The sequence below is a fragment of the Xyrauchen texanus genome, chromosome 23, assembly GCF_025860055.1.
Source record: "Xyrauchen texanus isolate HMW12.3.18 chromosome 23, RBS_HiC_50CHRs, whole genome shotgun sequence".
Taxonomy (NCBI): Eukaryota; Metazoa; Chordata; class Actinopteri; order Cypriniformes; family Catostomidae; genus Xyrauchen; species Xyrauchen texanus.
Window position 1 is genome coordinate 10,022,214 of NC_068298.1, and position 17,532 is coordinate 10,039,745.

The following is a 17,532-nucleotide window of genomic DNA, read 5'->3' on the forward strand; positions in this document are numbered from 1 at the left end:
TACAGTATAATCATATTAAATTAAATTAAAATAGTATTTTATTACATAGATAAAATAACAAAGAATCTGACATTATTTAAAAATGTTCACTGTTCCGTTAAATAGAAAAACATATTCCATCTTATTCCAATATTCCTCTTTCCTATTCCTGATTTTAAAAAGTAGAAATGATTTAAAAATCTTATTTTGTAATAAACATTGATTACATTTTAATATGTTTGTATAAATATTTTAATACAAAATAATAATACAAAATAAATAACATTCAGTGACATTAATTTATACATTTTCACTTTACCATCAAGTAGAACAAAAAAGCTCCATCCTTCTCTCTTATTCCTTTATCAAATTAAAAACCACATGCTTTTCAACTTCTTTGTGCTTTAGACCAGACACTTTCATCATGATGGTTTAATGCTATATTAAAAGCCACAAACTCACTCTCTAGGCCATTAGTGGTCCTTCATATCCCCGATGGAGTGTATTTACCAGGATCTCAGAGCTAACAAAACCATTTTGCTGGAACTAGGCACGAAAAGCTGATTGCCAGGTATACATGGTTACGCAGTAGACATTTTAGGTTTAACAGACACTTTCATCTTGGTTGCCATAGGAAAGATGCTTTGGACAATGCCTCAGGGGTCACTTACATAGGCTCATTATGAACATGGTGGTGCAGTAAACAGCTTAATGACCCTGGATTAGTCAAACAGATTTGGCGCCAAACCTAATTCTTTGAGGGAGACAGACCAGCAGATGGTTGTTAGACACACCTTAAGTTAAGAAACCCCTTAGTGACAACATCCTTGCAATTATAACTAAGTTTGCTTAACTTCAGGTTTTAACCAAACTACCATAGTAACATAGCATCAATGAATATTTCTCTGAATACACTCAAGACTATTCTCCAAGGAATATTCCTCATTAAACTTAAGTTAAGCTCTATAATATATATATATATATATATATATATATATATATATATATATATATATATATATATCAGGGCTGTCGATTTAATGCGTTAATTCAATTTGATTAATTTGATTAAAATGAACACGTTAAATAATTAACGCAATTAATCGCAATGCCCCCAGACAATAATAAGGAAGATTCCTGAGAAATGCAAGCTTGTAGTACCACCTGTTTACTCCAGAGGGCAGTAAATGAGACTTCAGCTGTTTATTCAGTGAACAAAACAACCCTTCAGTAGGCAGCACAACACAAACATGCGTTACGCTCTTCCGTTCCAAGACAGTTAAAGACTGGAAAAACATAGCCTGGTCTGATGAATCTTGATTTCTGCTGAGGTACACAGATGGTATGCCCACTGCAGCCTCAGCATTCTGTTCTTAGTTTCGATGCATGTAGTGCATTCTGAGATGCTATTCTGCTCACTACAATTGTACAAAGCGGTTATCTGCGTTACCGTAGTAGCCTTTCTGTCAGCTCAAACCAGTCTGGCCATTCTCTGTTGACCTCTCTCATCAACACCGGTTGGCTCAAGACTGGTTGCCCACTGAAGCTAAGCAGGGTTGAGCCAGGTCAATACCTGGATGGAAAACTAAGGTTGCTGCTGGAAGAGGTATTAGGGAGGTCAGCAGGAGGTGCTCACCCTGCGCTCTGTGTGGGTCCTATGCCCCAGTATTGTATAGGGACACTATACTGTAAAAAAAGTTCCGCCCTTCGGATGAGATGTTAGACCGAGATCCTGACTCTCGGTAGTCATTAAAAATCCTTAAGCGTTTCTTGTAAAGAGTAGGGGTGTAACCCTGGTGTCCTGGCTAAATTCCCCCCATTGACCCTTCTCAGTCATGGCCTCCTAATAATCCCCATCCAATAATTGGCTCTATAACTCTACTCTCTCCTCTCCAACAATAGCTGGTGTGTGCTGAATGTACTGGCTCACTATGGTTGCCATCGCATCATCAAGGTGGATGCTGCACAGTGGTGGTGGTTGTTGAGGAGAGTCCCCAGTTCACTATGTAAAGCACTTGGACTGTATAGTGTCAGAAAAGCACTATATAAATGTAACGTTCAACAAGACGTTTCTGTCCACAGAACTGCCACTCACTGGATGTTTTTTGGCACCATTCTGAATAAATTCTAGAGACTGTTGTGCATGAATATCCCAGGAGATCAGCTGTTACAGAAATACTCAAGCCAACCCATCTGGTACCAACAATCATGCCACATTAGATCACATTTTTTCCTCATTCTGATGGTTGATATGATCATTAACTGAAGCTCCTAGCCTGTATCTGCAACTTTCTATTAATTGCATTGTACTGCTGCCAGACAATTGGCTAATTAGATAACCGTATGAATTAGTAGGTGTACATGTGTATCTAATAAAGTGTGTGTACATATAGAGTGTGTGTGTGTGTATATATATATATATATATATATATATATATATATATATATATTATATACAGTGCTGTGCAAAAGTTTTAGACACTTGTGAAAATAATTCAAAGTGAGGATTTCTTAAAAAATAACGACAAATAGTTTTCATTTATCACTTATTGTCATACAAAGTCCAGTAAACAGAAAAAAAGAGCTAAATCAATATTTGGTGTGACCACATTTGCCTTCAAAACAGCACTAATTCCAACAGACCAGGTACACTTGGACACTATTTTTCTTGGTTGTTTGCTGATAGGATGTTCCAAGCTTCTTGGAGAATTCACCTCAGCTCTTTTATCTATTTAGGGTGTCTCTTCTTATAATCCCAGACTGACTCAATTCAGTGGGGGGCTCTGTGGGCACCATGCCATCTGTTGCAGGGCTCCCTGTTCTTCTATTCTATTTGCAAAAGTAATGTTTGAGAGAATAACATGTATTTTTCCTATTGACACACTAAAGCTGAAGATATAAATAACCATTTTAAGATAAATGTTTTTGTGAAACATCTTATGCGCTTAATACTTTTGCACAGTACTGTGTGTGTGCGCATATATATATATATATATATATATATTGCACATACAGTATATGAGTTTTGTTACAAAAAAAAAAAAACATGCTTTGTACAATAGAAGTCTATGGGACAAGCACACAACAGTTGCCCCATTATTTTCTGTGGTAATTGACAATATGCCACAGATGTAATCAATATAGCTTAACTTGTATTTAATGTAGAATATTCCTTGAATCATGCCTTCCATGAATGCTGGTACTTCACTTTCCCACCCAGTTTACCAATATGCAAAGTGTCTTTGCTTGTATATATCACAGTGCCAATTACTGATGGTCTGATCTCACACACACACACACACACACACACACACACACACACATTTGTTTCACTATATAACTGAGGACATTTCATAGACTTCCATTGATTTCATAGAAGGCTAATGATATTATCTATCCCCTAACATACCCCTAAGCCTATCCTTCACAGAAACATGTGCACATCAGTAGATTTAAAGCTGAACAATATTTGGCTGATTTGAGCCTTTAATAGTAGTGAGGACCACCTAAAATGTCCTCACTAGTGGGTTGTCAACCAGGTTTACTATATTAGTGAGGACTTTTTCATAAATTTGGCACTCACAAATATAATGAAACCTGTATACACACACATTTTACATACATTTTTTTTAAACTGAGCTAATAAAAGTTTAAACCTAACCCTCATGCAGAGCTCATAGCATTTTTAAATTTAAATAAGACATTATTATTTATATTAAGCTATTTTCCATGTTGGGACTGTTGGCTGATACCCAACCATGTGGGCAAAATCTGACCCCCCCCCCCCCCAAACACACACAGACGGAATGAATCACTCATTTAATTTTTATTTCAAAACAGTGATTAACAATTGGATAAATTAAAAAGTACAAAATTTGTGTTGTCAAAACAACGAAGACATTTAATGAACTGCAGTTTCTCTATATTGAAAAATTAAAAAAAGAGGGAACCCCCCTCTATCCAGACTTCCCTGAATTTTGTCTGTTTCTATCAAACCTGGAAAAAGTATCAGAGAGCTTTGCAGATGTTGCTCCTAAGAGATGTGGACTTATTGTTACCAGTCTATTTCTGAGTTTGAATGAAAAAGATTGGAACAGGTGTAAAAATGTGCTTGGGATGTACATTAAGAGGAAGTAGGAGGTCTTGGTCCAAGTAACCATCATACATTTGTTTGTGTAACCTGAGATGTTGTGGAACTGTCTATGCTGTCAGTGTGATATCAGTCAGACCCTGACTCCTCCTCTGAGCTGGGAGGTGTGGAAGCAGCTTCCTCTTCCTCATCATCATCATCATCAGATGCCTGAGAGAAACAATGGTTTAAGTTAAGGGGATAGTTCACCAAAAATCATTTAGTAATGTCATTCCAAACCCATATGGCTGACTTAAATATTCCATTAAATTATATAAATCTAAATAACTCCTAAAGAGATGATCAGTCATAGAATTTCCAGAGAGAATCCATGCCTTGAAAATACTCATTCTCTTCTGGGTTTTGGAACAATGAACTAAACAGCGCTACAAATCCAAGAGCAATCGAGTGTCACACACCTTGCGTTTTCTGCCTTTGCCGTGGTCAGATTCAGACGAGCTCTCCTCACTGGAGATGAACTCTTTACTCTTAAAGCTGTCGTTGCCGATTTCCTTTTTCTCATTTTCTCCTCCACCCTTCTTCTTACCTTCCACCTTCCCTCCTTTCTTTTTCTTCTCTCTGGGCAAAACACAAGGAGATAACAATTAAGACTCAATTGAGTGCATGTTCGAGAGGAAGATTCAGTGTGTTGATGCGGTTTCTCACTTAGTAACAGTGGACGCTCCTCCTCCGCTCTCTTTGTACTCTTTCATGGCTTTCTCATATTGTTTCTTGGCCTCTTGTGCCTTTCTGTCCCACTGCTGTGAGACAGACAAGAAATATTTTTAAATAAACATGTAATTTTACTTGATAAAACATCATAGCATTGAGAGTATATGCCAGAACTATTAGTCTGCAGCACAATAGTACAAACCACAGACAAATATCATGTGGCTGATAAATGTATTCAGTGGTAGAGTCACTCTGCAATTGCAGGATAGGCAAAAAAAAGAAAAAAAAAAGAAACCATGCATAAAATATTTAACTTGCCACATGCACGAAGATTGCAAATTGCCAAAAAACAAAAGAACTCTGCCCTCCCGTGAACTAGTATAAGAGGACTGGATGAAAGTGTAGATTTATAGTTGAAAAGGACTTAAATATTGATCTGTTTCTCTCTTACACCTATCATAAATCTTCTGAAGATATAGATGTAACTACTGGAGTCTTATGGATTACTTTCAAGCTGCCTTAATGTCCTTTTTGGAGCTTCAAAATATTGGACCCTGTTGACTTGCATTGTATGTACCAAGAGAGCCGATATATATATATATATATATATATATATAGCAGAAGAAATACAAACATACACATCTGAGATGGCATGCGGGTGAGTAAATGATGACGACATTTTAGGATTTTGGGTGAACTATTCCTTTAAGAAGCAATTTATAATTAGGCTTTTTAAGATTTTCAGGTTATTGGGGTGTGTGTGATTTGAGACTTGTGTGCAGCAGACCTCTTTCTGGTCACTGCCTAGTTGTTTCCACATCTCTCCAGCCTTCTTGGAGATCTCAGTAACCGATATTCCAGGATGCTCCTTCTTGATGCGCTCTCGGTTGCCATTGAGCCACAGCATGTAAGAGCTCATCGGCCTCTTAGGAGCACCAGCGTCCTTTACCTTCTTCTGTTTAATGCAGAGAGAGGAAGAGAGGTTAAATACAGTGTAGCAGAGTAAATTTGACAGAGTTAGTGTGATTTATTTTTTTAAACAGGCAAAAACAAACTCATTAGCATGGTGGACACATTAAAGCATGTCTGAATTGTAGGACAATGTTGTTTTTGGTATCTACAAATTCAAGTATAGAACTGAAACCTAAGGGTTACAGAAACTAGCAAATTTAAAAATTACTTCAGTATTTAGGATATTTCATCCTACTTTTATGGTGTTTTCTTTTTTTTTTGCACCTTTTTGAAGCTTTACAGCCCAACGCTTTCATTATATAGACTGTTTCATGATGGTATTCATTGGTTTAGGAAGTGACGTCTTTGTTCTTAGAACATTTCAGTTAGTTATCACACACATTCAAAACAACAGCGGGAGGTGCTTCATTCAGAGACAAATCATGATTGTCATACAACAACATTAAAATTTGGACCATGTTATTTAGTGGCTGGATGCTGCCTGGATCTGATACAATTCAAGTGTTTAGATTTCCAAAAAAGAAACCACAAATGGATGGCTGGGATGCAGCAGTGAAGCGGGACAGCTAGTAGATATACACTGGCGGCCAAATGTTTGGAATAATGTACAGATTTTGCAATTTCGGAAGGAAATTGGTACTTTAATTCACCAAAGTAGCATTCAACAGATAGTATAGTCAGGGCATTACTGATGTAAGGGATGCACATCACTATTTGGGAAAAGTAATTTTTGATCAAATCTAGACAGGCCCCATTTCCAGCAGCCATCACTCAGAATATTTCTTTACGGGCTCTAAAAGTTAAAAGTGACATTATTGATCACTCCCATAATAATGAACAAAATTCTGAAACTTGCAGTGTTAACAGCTTTGTTAATTATTATGGGACAGACCAAATATTCCTGACCTTTCCCAAATAAGTCATAAGTATTTCAACTACAATATGTTTCCATTGCCTCTCATGTATACGTTGAGTTTACCTCATAATATAAGAGATTTTAATGATATTACAGATATTAATGCATATAAGGTAAAGACCTCTTTCCGTGGTTTCCTCTCTTTCTTCTCCTTGACCACTTTCTTGGGCTTTTTTTCAGGTTTCTTCTTCTTGCCTTCATCCTCACTGTCTCCATCTTCCGCCTCACTATCACTCTCTGAGGCATTGCTGTCAAACCTGCACAGAGACATAATACCATCAGACACAGTTCTCAAACTTTTTAACAAATCAATTTCCATGACTTCACCATTCATGTGTGACTGATCACTGGATAACAAGAAATAATTCTGATTCACTAATAAATCATTCAGACTGATTTGTGAACCGTTCGATCTATTCAATGACCAGAAATCATTTTTATTCACAAAGATTCATTTATTAATCATTAAGACAGATTTGTGATTGGTTAAATTGATTACTTCGAAAAAGTCATTCTGATTCAACAATGATTCACTAATGAATCATTCAGATTGATTTGTGAAATAGTAAACCTAACTCAATGAAAATAAATCGTGATTCAGTAATGAATGATTCGCTCAAATCGAACATTACTATGACTTGCGAACAAGTTTCTCCATACAAGAGCAAATCTATCTGATAAAACCAGAGGATGACAAGAAAAATGTTTATTTGCTATAGAAATTTCTAGTGCTGGGTATTGATAGATTTCCCAATTTGATTTCACAAGCTCTCGATTCAATTTGATTCAATATTGATTTATATGGGTATATTTCAGTTATAATATCTCTTTTCCTTACATATAAAAGAAAATATCCCAGCTAATTATACAGGGCACCTTCTAAAAAGATACATTACGAAAATATTAATTTGACACATTTTTATTAAAAAACTAATTTTAAGTTTTCCATTGATTTGTTTAACATGCGCTAAAACCGGTACCGTCTCTTTAACAAACCCGAGCATCTGTAGATGAGCCCATGTTAATGAGAGAGACTCGAACAGCTTTCTCTCAAATGTGCTATGCATGATTAGATTTAAATGTTGATTTTTTTTTTGTTCAACACCTGATCAATAAGACTTACTCTTCTGCAACTTCATCCTCCTCTTCTCCAGGGTTGAAAGACTCATCTACAGAAAAACAGAAATAAATATTGGCATCAAACGTAACTCCAAAAGCTCTGGAGTATTCCTTGAGATTAATATACAGTTTGCGTCATGTTTTATAGTTAAACTAGCGTCAGTTACCGCTATCTCCCTCCGATTCGTCGCTGCCATCTCCCTCTTCTCTGATCTTGCCTTCCAGTTTCATTCTCTCCAGGTAAGCATCATGCTGGTCTTCATCAGAGTCACTGTAGCCATCTGCACCATTCATGCCCTACAACACACAGTTCAATAAATGAAAAACTTCAACTTAACACATGTCACTATATGCTGCTGCAGTCCACAGTAAGTTAATGTAGTCAAAACGTCACCATCAGGAGAACTTACTGCAAATATAAACACTCACAGTCTGCACCACAGAATTAGAGGGTCAAAATCACTTCCTTCTTATTCCCACGAGTGCAATCCCATCAGCAAAATGTATTGTTTATGTAGTTATCGAATTCCACACCAATGTGTGTAAATTTGGTGTGCAAGTAGTAATAGTTAATTACTTAATAAGTATTAAAGAAGTGGAAACAACAATAATTACCTCTTTAAATCCTCTGTTCTTGATGTTCAGTTTCTTGGCATTGACAAAGTCAAAGAGTTTTCCATATTCCTCCCTACATAAGAAAGAAGAGAGAGCAGATAATACAGCAGATGTCCCTCTACTTCACATCATGTCCTAACCAGGCATGTTTAACCTGTGGCAGTGTTTCCCCCATCCTAGTTCCCCCATACTCTGCACATTTTGTATTGGGGATTGTGGTTAATGTTACCTCTCAATGTTGCTGAAGGTGTACTGGTTTTTCTGCTTGGTCTCTATTTCAAAGTCAAAGGAGCGGGTGGTGGTGGTTCCTCGAGCAAAGTTGACGCAGGAGATCTCCTCAAAGCGCAGGTGAATCGGAGGCTTGTGCAAGTAGATAAAGCCCCTCTCCAGAGGATACAACAGCCCTGAGCTCGCCTTATATGCACAGGTGATACACTGCGATCCCGAGTGACTACACACAAAGAGAGAAAGACTATTATTTGATTTAGATCCAAAAGGAAGTCATTTTGATGAGTCAAACTAAATGTATTACGACCAAATTTCATCTTGTGACAAAAAGTGTAATGAGAAGTTTGAAATAAAGTGGATTTTGTCAAAACCGATGGAAAAGGCAGATATCCAATTAATAGACTGGTAGTTTTTATACACACACACACACACACACATATATACATATGTATGTGTGTGTATAATATATATATATTTTCATAAACCAATCAGACACAACATTAAAACCACTTAGCTAATATTGTGTAGGTCCCCCTTGTGCCGCCAAAACGCCACCAACCAGAGATGCTATTCTTCTCACCACAATTGTACAGAGCGGTTTATCTGAGTTACCATTGTAACTGCCCCTCACTGGATGTTTTTTGTTTTTGGCACCATTTGGAGTAAATTCTAGAGACTGTTGTACATGAACATCCCAGGAGATCAGTTACAGAAATACTAAAACTAGCCCATCTGGTACCAACAATTATCCATGCGATTATCTAATCATCCAATCGTGTGGCAGTGGTGCATAAAATCATGCAGATACGGGTCAGGAGCTTCAGTTGATGTTCACATCAACCATCAGAATGTGGAAAAAATGTGATCTCCGTGATTTGGTCCAAGGCATGATTGCTGGTGCCAGATGGGCTGGTTTGAGTATTTCTGTTACTGCTGATCTCCTGGGATTTTCACACACAACAGTCTCTATAATTTACACAGAATGGTGCCAAAAACATCCAGTGAGTGGCAGTTCTGCGGAGGGATATGCCTTGTTGAGAGAGGTCAACAGAGAATGGCCAGACAGGTTCAAACTGACAAAGTCTATGGTAACTCAGATTACTGCACAGTACATATGTGGTGAGAAGAGTAGCATCTCAAAATGCTATTCTGAGATGTGGGTTGGAGCTGCTTTTGTGGCAAGAGGGGGACAATATTAGGCAGGTGGTTTTTAATGTTGTGCTGATCGAGTAATTATATGTATATATATATATATATATATATATATATATATATATATATATATATATACATATACATATATATACACACATATATATATATATACACATATATATATATACACACACACACACACACACCAATCAGCACAACATTAAAACCACTTGCCTAATATTATGTAGGTCCCTCGTGCCACCAAAAAGCTAAACTGTCAAGGCGCAGACTCCACAAGACCTCTGAAGGTGTCCTGTGGTATCTGACACAAAGATGTTAGCAGCAGATACTTAAAATCCTGCAAGTTGCGAGGTAGGGCCTCCATGGATCGGACTTGTTGGTTCAGCACACCTGTTCTGACAGCTTTCTACCAAGGCCAGCATTAAGTTTTTCAGCAATTTGTGTTACAGTGGCTCTTCTGTGGGATCGGACCAGACGGGCTAGCCTTTACTCCCTGCATGCATCAGTGAGCCTTGGGCACACATGACCCTGTCACCAGTTCACTGGTTGTCCTTCCTTGGACCACTTTTGGTAGTTACAAACCACTGCATACCGGGAACACCCCATAAGACCAGCCGTTTTGAAGATGCTCTGACCCGGTCGTCTAGCCATCATAATTTGGCCCTTGTCAAAGTTGCTCAGATCCTTATGCTTACCGATTTTTCCTGCTTCCAACACATACAATTCAAGAACTGACTGTTCACTTGCTGCCAAACATATCCCACCCCTTGACAGGTGCCATTGTAAAGAGATAAATCAATGTTATTCACTTCTCTGTTATTCAATTCATGTTGTGGCTGATCGGTGTATATATGTGTATATATATATATATATATATATATATATATACACACACATACACATCCACTGTATATATCAAAATATAGACATTGATTAATCAATTAATCAGTAAAAATTATATATCGGTCTACCTTATCGTATAACCTTATAAAAAGGAGTATTTGTGCATGTTACCCATGGAAGTTTCCAGGTACGGTGATCTTCCTGTTGACCGAAGCTTTCATGACCCTGCTGACAACCTCATAGAGTGGACCAGACATGTTCTTACTGAGCTTCCCTTCAAAACGCTTCTCCACCTCATCCCTAAAAACAATGAAAGACAGACAGAACAGACTGTTAACATTTACCAGCTAGAGAAAAACTAAACTAAAGTTTTTCCTAATTAGAGAAAAGTGCATTCGAAAGACTATAAAGCATCCAAGTTCACTCACTCGCTCATGTTGAGAGTGAGGCTGACATCTTCATCTTTGGAGAAGAGGAGAATGAGGAAATGGTAACGTGTCTGACCCTGTTTAATCGGTGGGTCTAGACTGATCTGGAAGTGGCAAACAGATGATTTAACTCTCTTTAAAACTGTGAAAGCTGAGCCCTGAGTAACACCGAGAATACAACCAGTGATTTTGCATTTAACCAGCAGGGAGCAGCAACACCAATAATTTAATGTGAATATAATTTTAATGCTTCAGTGATGTCACATGGAGTTAAAATACCCTTAACAATGCTCTCTTTGTTGTAAGGTTGCTGATGATGTGATCAATTTATTAAGCATGATTCTGATAGCTGTGAGAACACACAATTTTCTACATTTAAAAATACAGATTGTATTTGGTAGTTTTTTTTTATAAACACACACACACACACACACACACACACACACACAACTCACCACAAAGAACATCTGCCTCTGGTCCTTGTGTGGCAGCAGGAAAAGGCGCAGTACGGTGGTGTAGGGGATCTTATAGTCAAACGTTTTACCATGCAGGTGCAAAAACGTGGGGTAGATACGAATATCATACCTGAAAGACAAACACTAGCTCAAGCCAAAATTGACAATACTAAAGCTGAGGTCAAATCAGTCATGTTGCATCTCCTGAAGACACACAGAAAATAAAGACAGGGCTCCAGACTGTGACAAACATTTTAAATCTAGCGGGCATTAATGACGCATGTACTTGAGTGATATCTGGCTGTCAAATTTCATCCAGTGATGAAGCATCAATTGTATACATACTTTTTTTCAGTACACGGCAATAAGAAGCTGTACACTAATCTGATCTGCTAACAAATGTGATAAATAAAATGACTAATATTTAAGAGTTCAATGAATCTTCAACCACTGCAAAGAATCCTCATAATCACCCAGAAAACTTAGCACGAGTGTCACCTGTCCTACTCAACCCGCCCTGAGCGGGATTCAAACCGGCGATCAGCATGGGAGTCAGACACGTAGGCAAGGAGGCTAGAAAAGCCATGGCCCAAGCCCCGGTCGCTAGTGCATCTCTCAAGGCCAGGAGAGTGAAGTTATACAAACTGCACAGCAATCACGTACCAGCTGGCTACTGTTACACCCACCCCCTAAACCTCACTCCCATCCCACTCTGAGCGGGATTCGAACCGGTGATCCCCGGCATGGGAATTGGACGAGCTAGCAAGGAGCCTATAAAAGCCATGGCCCACTGTTGCTAGTACATCTCTTAAAGGAATAGTTCACCCAAAAACTTGCCGATAATTTACTCACCCTCAGGCCAAGATGTATTAGAGTTTCTTTCTTCATCAAAACAGAATTTAAAATTTTTAGGATTTCTTTTCAGGCCTCCTTTAAACAATGCAAGTGAATGTACTACATTATTTTGATGGTCTAAAATGCATAATAAAATGCATCAAAATAATCCACAAGACTCCAGTTGACAAATACATTTCTTCAGAATCCAAGCGACTTATTATTTACAAATATGTTTACGAGAAAAACTTGAACAGACAACAGACCAGCAAATTTTCATTTTTGGGTGAACTATTCATTTAAGGACAGGAGAGTGAGGTTTTACACTGCACACCGACTTACCAGCTGGCTAACATTACACGAGCATGGATGTCAGTGCATCTGAAGAATTGTCAACTACATTTAACTACAAATTCAGCAAATTGCAGACTACAGTAACAATGTGGCTCCCAAATGTTGAGTATTTTGAAAATTACGAGTACGAGCATTGTATGAGTATCTTATTAGTAGGAATGTCTACCAAGTAATTTCTTTTTATTTTAGAGCCCTAAACATTCAATTTGTCAACTGCTTGGTTGTGCTCCACGATATATTTTTGTCAATATGACATATAGTAATTTAAATATAGTTTTATCCACTGATCAACTGCTGTGCTAACAAAAAAGAGAGTCTTTTGTTATGTAAAACATGCTTTAATATCATGTAATGTAGTTACTTTGACTCGTTTAGCAATATTATTTATATGTCCACTTGTGTATTGTGGTATAAAAGAAGCGAAGCCAAAGTTTTTTGTTTGCATTTTATAAGTGTACCTTCCTCTTGGCGTAAGGCACTGAAGTTCTTTAAAGATACACACAGCATCTCCGGTGGCTTGGATTACATCTGCCTTTGACAGAATATTCTGAGCAAATGCCTATGAGAGAATGCGAGAGAGATTTTCAGTATCAGCACAGGTTCGTGTTCACACACACACACACACACACACACACACACACACACACACACACACACACACACACACACACACACACACACACACACACACACACACACACACACACACACACACCTCCACAGGGTCTGAGCCATCATCTCCAGTGTTGGGTGGGACATAGAAGCGGACCTCCATGAGCGACACCTCCGCATCATCGTTCTGATGAAACTCCACTGTCACCTCATTCTTTGCAGTTGCACACTGGGAAACGCTAGCCAGTGGGATCTCAAAGGCAGGATTGTCACTCACCTCGAATGACATCAGCGGCCCTGAGTGCAAACATTTAAGGAATGCCAAATTTCTCAATGACCATGTACAATCGGTCAATATCCACTTTTTTACTTTTTGTAAAATGCAAGCTTGGACATTTATTGCGAATAGGGCTGGGTATAGAGTTCGATACATTTTAGGCACTGACCGAATTGCCTCTAAACAATCGAGTATCAAAAAATGTCTTGTCGTTCGGTACCAAATTTTGATACCTAAGGATTTAATCTAGTCAACGTCAGCAATAAGCATGTAGCATGTTAGATGTGCCCAAATCTAAAAGTGCCGGTGATTGGCTGTGTTTGGGCATCAAGGAAAAACGCTAGTTTACGCTGGTTACATGGCTCACACGTGAGGCTGTTGTGTGTATGCATCCCAACCCCCTTAGATGTAAAAGATGTGGAAAAGATCAAAAGCGTGGCTACATTTCACCAGGCTCGATGCCAACAGCGCGCAATGCAATATTTGCGACAAGATAATTGCTGCCAAGACCATCAACATGACAAATCTGATAAAGCACTTGACAGTGCACAGTATAAACTTAAGAGCAGAAAGTTTCTCTGACTGCAAGAAGACCGAGCTGGTGCAGTCATCCTCTCAGTGTCCTGCCACAGAGCTTCCTTCAAAACTACTGATGAATGCAGCGGCGCTATGACTTGGGACATTGACAGGTAAGGTTCATGTTTAGCAAACAAACCAAATCGGCTAACTTGTGTATTTGTTAAATTAACGTTTCTGTGTGCGGCGACATAGTCCTATAAACTGGGACCTACGTAACGTTAGATATTGTTTGGATGTATGGCTATATATAGTTAGCTAAATCAATGTTAAAAATGCTTTAAGTTGACAGTAACTGATCAAGTTTAACGTACATTAAACTAGTTATTTTGTTAAATAGTACTTATCCTTAGGGTTGGCTGAATTAACAGTTTAGCTTTCTTGTTTTTTTTTCCCCTCTTCACATTAATGTTATAGCCTCTGCCCCTGCCAACCCTGGCATGAGGAGGCCAGAAGGCTCAGGAGATGAGACTTTGAGTCTGTAAAAAAGTCAACAAACTGAAAAAAATAAAACCAAAGTTTTTTGATGTAATGTTTGTTATCTTGTTAAAACGGATTTCATAAAATTGGTATCGAAAAAAGTATCATTTAGGAACCGGTATCGACATTTTTGGAACGATACCCAGCCCTATTTGCAAATGCTCAAAAAAAAGGTGGATGGTGCTTGCCCATGCAAAACTCAATTTGTGAAGGTCTTCAGTGGCAGCATGTGCAGACTACACTGAACTTTTACATTTACCTGTGAATTTGGCTGTGCCCCAATTCCTGCCTTTCACACACATGTCCTTCTCAGTCAACTCGACCTTGAAATTTGCTTTAAAAAATGCAGAAATCTTCTCAAAATCCTTCGGGGGAGCGGAGAGACAAGCAAAAAAGGAAGGAGACGTAGACAGAAAGAGAAGAAAGAAGAGGTAAACAGAATTAATTCTTCACTTCCCCTGACTCTCTCTCATCCAGGACTGAGTTCATTAATAAAGCGAATTGGCAGTACAGCACGACCCTCTGGGACAGCGGAGGTGTGTGTAATCCAGCCAGAGGCTGATACGGAGCGCGTTCAATCAGTCTGTTTATTTATCCAGTGCTCCACAATGGCTTCCACATGTCACTCTACCAGGTGTGAGTGTCCATCTGTGCACTAATGAGTTTGGTGCCAAGTTACTGAATCCCTCACAGTCATTTTAAGATTATACAAACCAGTAACCCCCCCCCACACTCCTCTGATCCTTAAAACGTTTCCTTTTCCATAATGTAAAGAAAAAAACGATAACACTGGTTTACAGTTAGCCGTAAGCAACATATATAAATATAGAGTGGACAATATATGCACACATCAGCTTTGTCTATGTTACATGTTACAGACTCTTCCGGATTTGCGGAACAGTGCCTAATAATAAACACTCCACACAATGACATCATACAAACACACACATACACACATGTACTGAGCAAATCCATTACTTGAGGCAATTGATTAACCCCTGGAGAAAGGCATTCCTGTAACATCTTAAATTACACATACAGTATATACAAACATGCATGCACACACATTGCATTGCCAGTTCTTTCTTTTTCACCAAATAGCCATGTCTTTGTGTAGAACACTTTTCATGGATATGCAAGTCTTGATTGGTCAGAATAACAATATCATCAACACACTCACTGTGTCTTTGAAGCCATCATATTTGTAGATGTGTCCAGTGCTGGTAGCCAGTTTGATTCCATGACCCAGGCAGACTCGCCGCCACTGGGCCACAGAGAGTTCAGGGGCTGGAATACTGTCCACCTTCCCGGTCTTACTACTTTTATAGACCACAGACTGCTTGCTGAACCTCAGCCGGCCATCATTCTGAGAAAAAATAAAACAGAAACACATGGTGATCATTTATGGTATGGTATTTCTGTGTTGTGCTGGAACATTCTGCATAGTTGCAACTTGCATGTATTAAGAATATTTTTCTTTGTTTTCTACAATAGGAATAAATGCTGTTTACTCTATAAATACAAAACTCAAAACCCAACAGCCTTCTGAATAAGTATAATAGGAATTGAGTGTGTGAAATGCTCCATTGAATGTTCCACGTTCAATACAACTTGTTTTACATGTTTAATTTAAAGGGATAGTTTCTCCCCACACCAAAACAAAAAAACACAAAACATTTTTAACCACTGGAGTCATATGGATTACTTTTATGTTGCCTTTTATGTGCTTTCGGAGCTTCAAAGTTCTGGCCACCAATCACTTGCACTGTATTTGGGGGGGGGGGGATTATCTCTTTACAACAACAGTACACTGAGATATACAGTGGTCATAATATAATGTAATGTGTGTTTGTGTCACTCACCCACGATCCCTTCACCTCTTGATAAATCTCATTAAACTCAAGAGTGTCTCCCATTCCTGGAAAATAAAACACAATTACAGAAATACAGCAACTTTTGTTAACAGTCGAGCTACAATTCCTAAAGAGTTTTTGTTTTCAAACATACTTCTTGAACATTCACATAATATGTATTATCGGTGATAATCGTCAGAATTATCGTTCCAGAAAGAAAACATATTCATTAGTCATATTTGTGTCTGCGTGTCTAAAACCTAGTGTGCTCCCTACAAAGACAGCGTTTTTGGAAATCATAGCATTTTCGAGTGCGTTCGAGGCTGCCTATCTTAGTAGGCATCACACTAGATTTTGAGACACAACCACTGTTCTCGCGCCGTACATGTGGAGCAGAGATTCCTTTTACCGGCTTGATTTAAACTCTTCAGTCAGTGACATAAACGGTTTTTATCACTTACTTTGGGTGAATACTGGCTTTACAAATGCGCAATCGTAGTTCCCGGCGTTGGAGATATTTTATAAAACAAACAAACAGATGATAAAGTGACCAAGTGCCTCTATTCTCCAGTTTCCCGCGTTAAACCTCCGGGTTCTAAACGCAGTCACCCGGAAGAACTTCTGAAAGGTCACGCGTTTCCATGACTACGCGCTGATGCTACGTTTCATTCATCTCGGAAATTCGGATTTTCCAATTTCCTACTGGAAAAAGTGAAATGGAACGCCACTTGAAGTCGTAATTACAACTTGGAAAATCGTGCGGAAATTTTAAACCCCGATTTCACCGAGATGCAGGTGCGTGACGTCACACAACCAAGTCTGCACCCAGAAAGTTGTACAAAATAAGTGATAAACATTCACTTGCATTAAGTAATATCGTTAAATTACAAAGTAACTATATTACATTATATTAAAGCGGGTTCAACAAACATAACAAAAGACTCTCTTTATTGTTAGCACCGCAGTTGATCAGTGGATAAAACAATATTTAATTTACTCAAAATGAATATGTCC

General features: G+C 38.4%; 1 protein-coding gene across 1 annotated transcript; it reads right to left on the minus strand.

Annotated features, from left to right (window-relative positions):
* Window positions 1–3,833: 3,833 nt before the first annotated feature.
* On the minus strand, window positions 3,834–17,109 carry LOC127663390 (FACT complex subunit SSRP1-like). The gene is made up of 18 exons (XM_052154954.1): window positions 16,980–17,109; window positions 16,528–16,583; window positions 15,846–16,031; window positions 14,925–15,030; window positions 13,436–13,629; window positions 13,179–13,279; window positions 11,533–11,662; window positions 11,078–11,181; window positions 10,821–10,949; window positions 8,632–8,853; window positions 8,403–8,475; window positions 7,955–8,084; window positions 7,792–7,837; window positions 6,790–6,925; window positions 5,568–5,735; window positions 4,775–4,869; window positions 4,528–4,687; window positions 3,834–4,279 (listed from the first exon to the last, which is right to left on the minus strand). Exons 2-18 carry the CDS (start codon window positions 16,579–16,581, stop codon window positions 4,199–4,201), a joined length of 2,115 nt encoding a protein of 704 aa, XP_052010914.1. The 5' UTR covers window positions 16,582–16,583; window positions 16,980–17,109; the 3' UTR covers window positions 3,834–4,198.
* Window positions 17,110–17,532: the final 423 nt, after the last annotated feature.

Coding starts and splice junctions, on each gene's coding strand:
- LOC127663390 (XM_052154954.1), bottom strand. CDS start 16,581: ATGGGAGACACTCTTGAGTTTAATGAGATTTATCAAGAGGTGAAGGGA. Junction 13,280..13,435: donor ATGGCTCAGACCCTGTGGAG/GTGTGTGTGTGT, acceptor ATTCTCTCATAG/GCATTTGCTCAGAATATTCT. Junction 7,838..7,954: donor CGAATCGGAGGGAGATAGCG/GTAACTGACGCT, acceptor GTTTTTCTGTAG/ATGAGTCTTTCAACCCTGGA.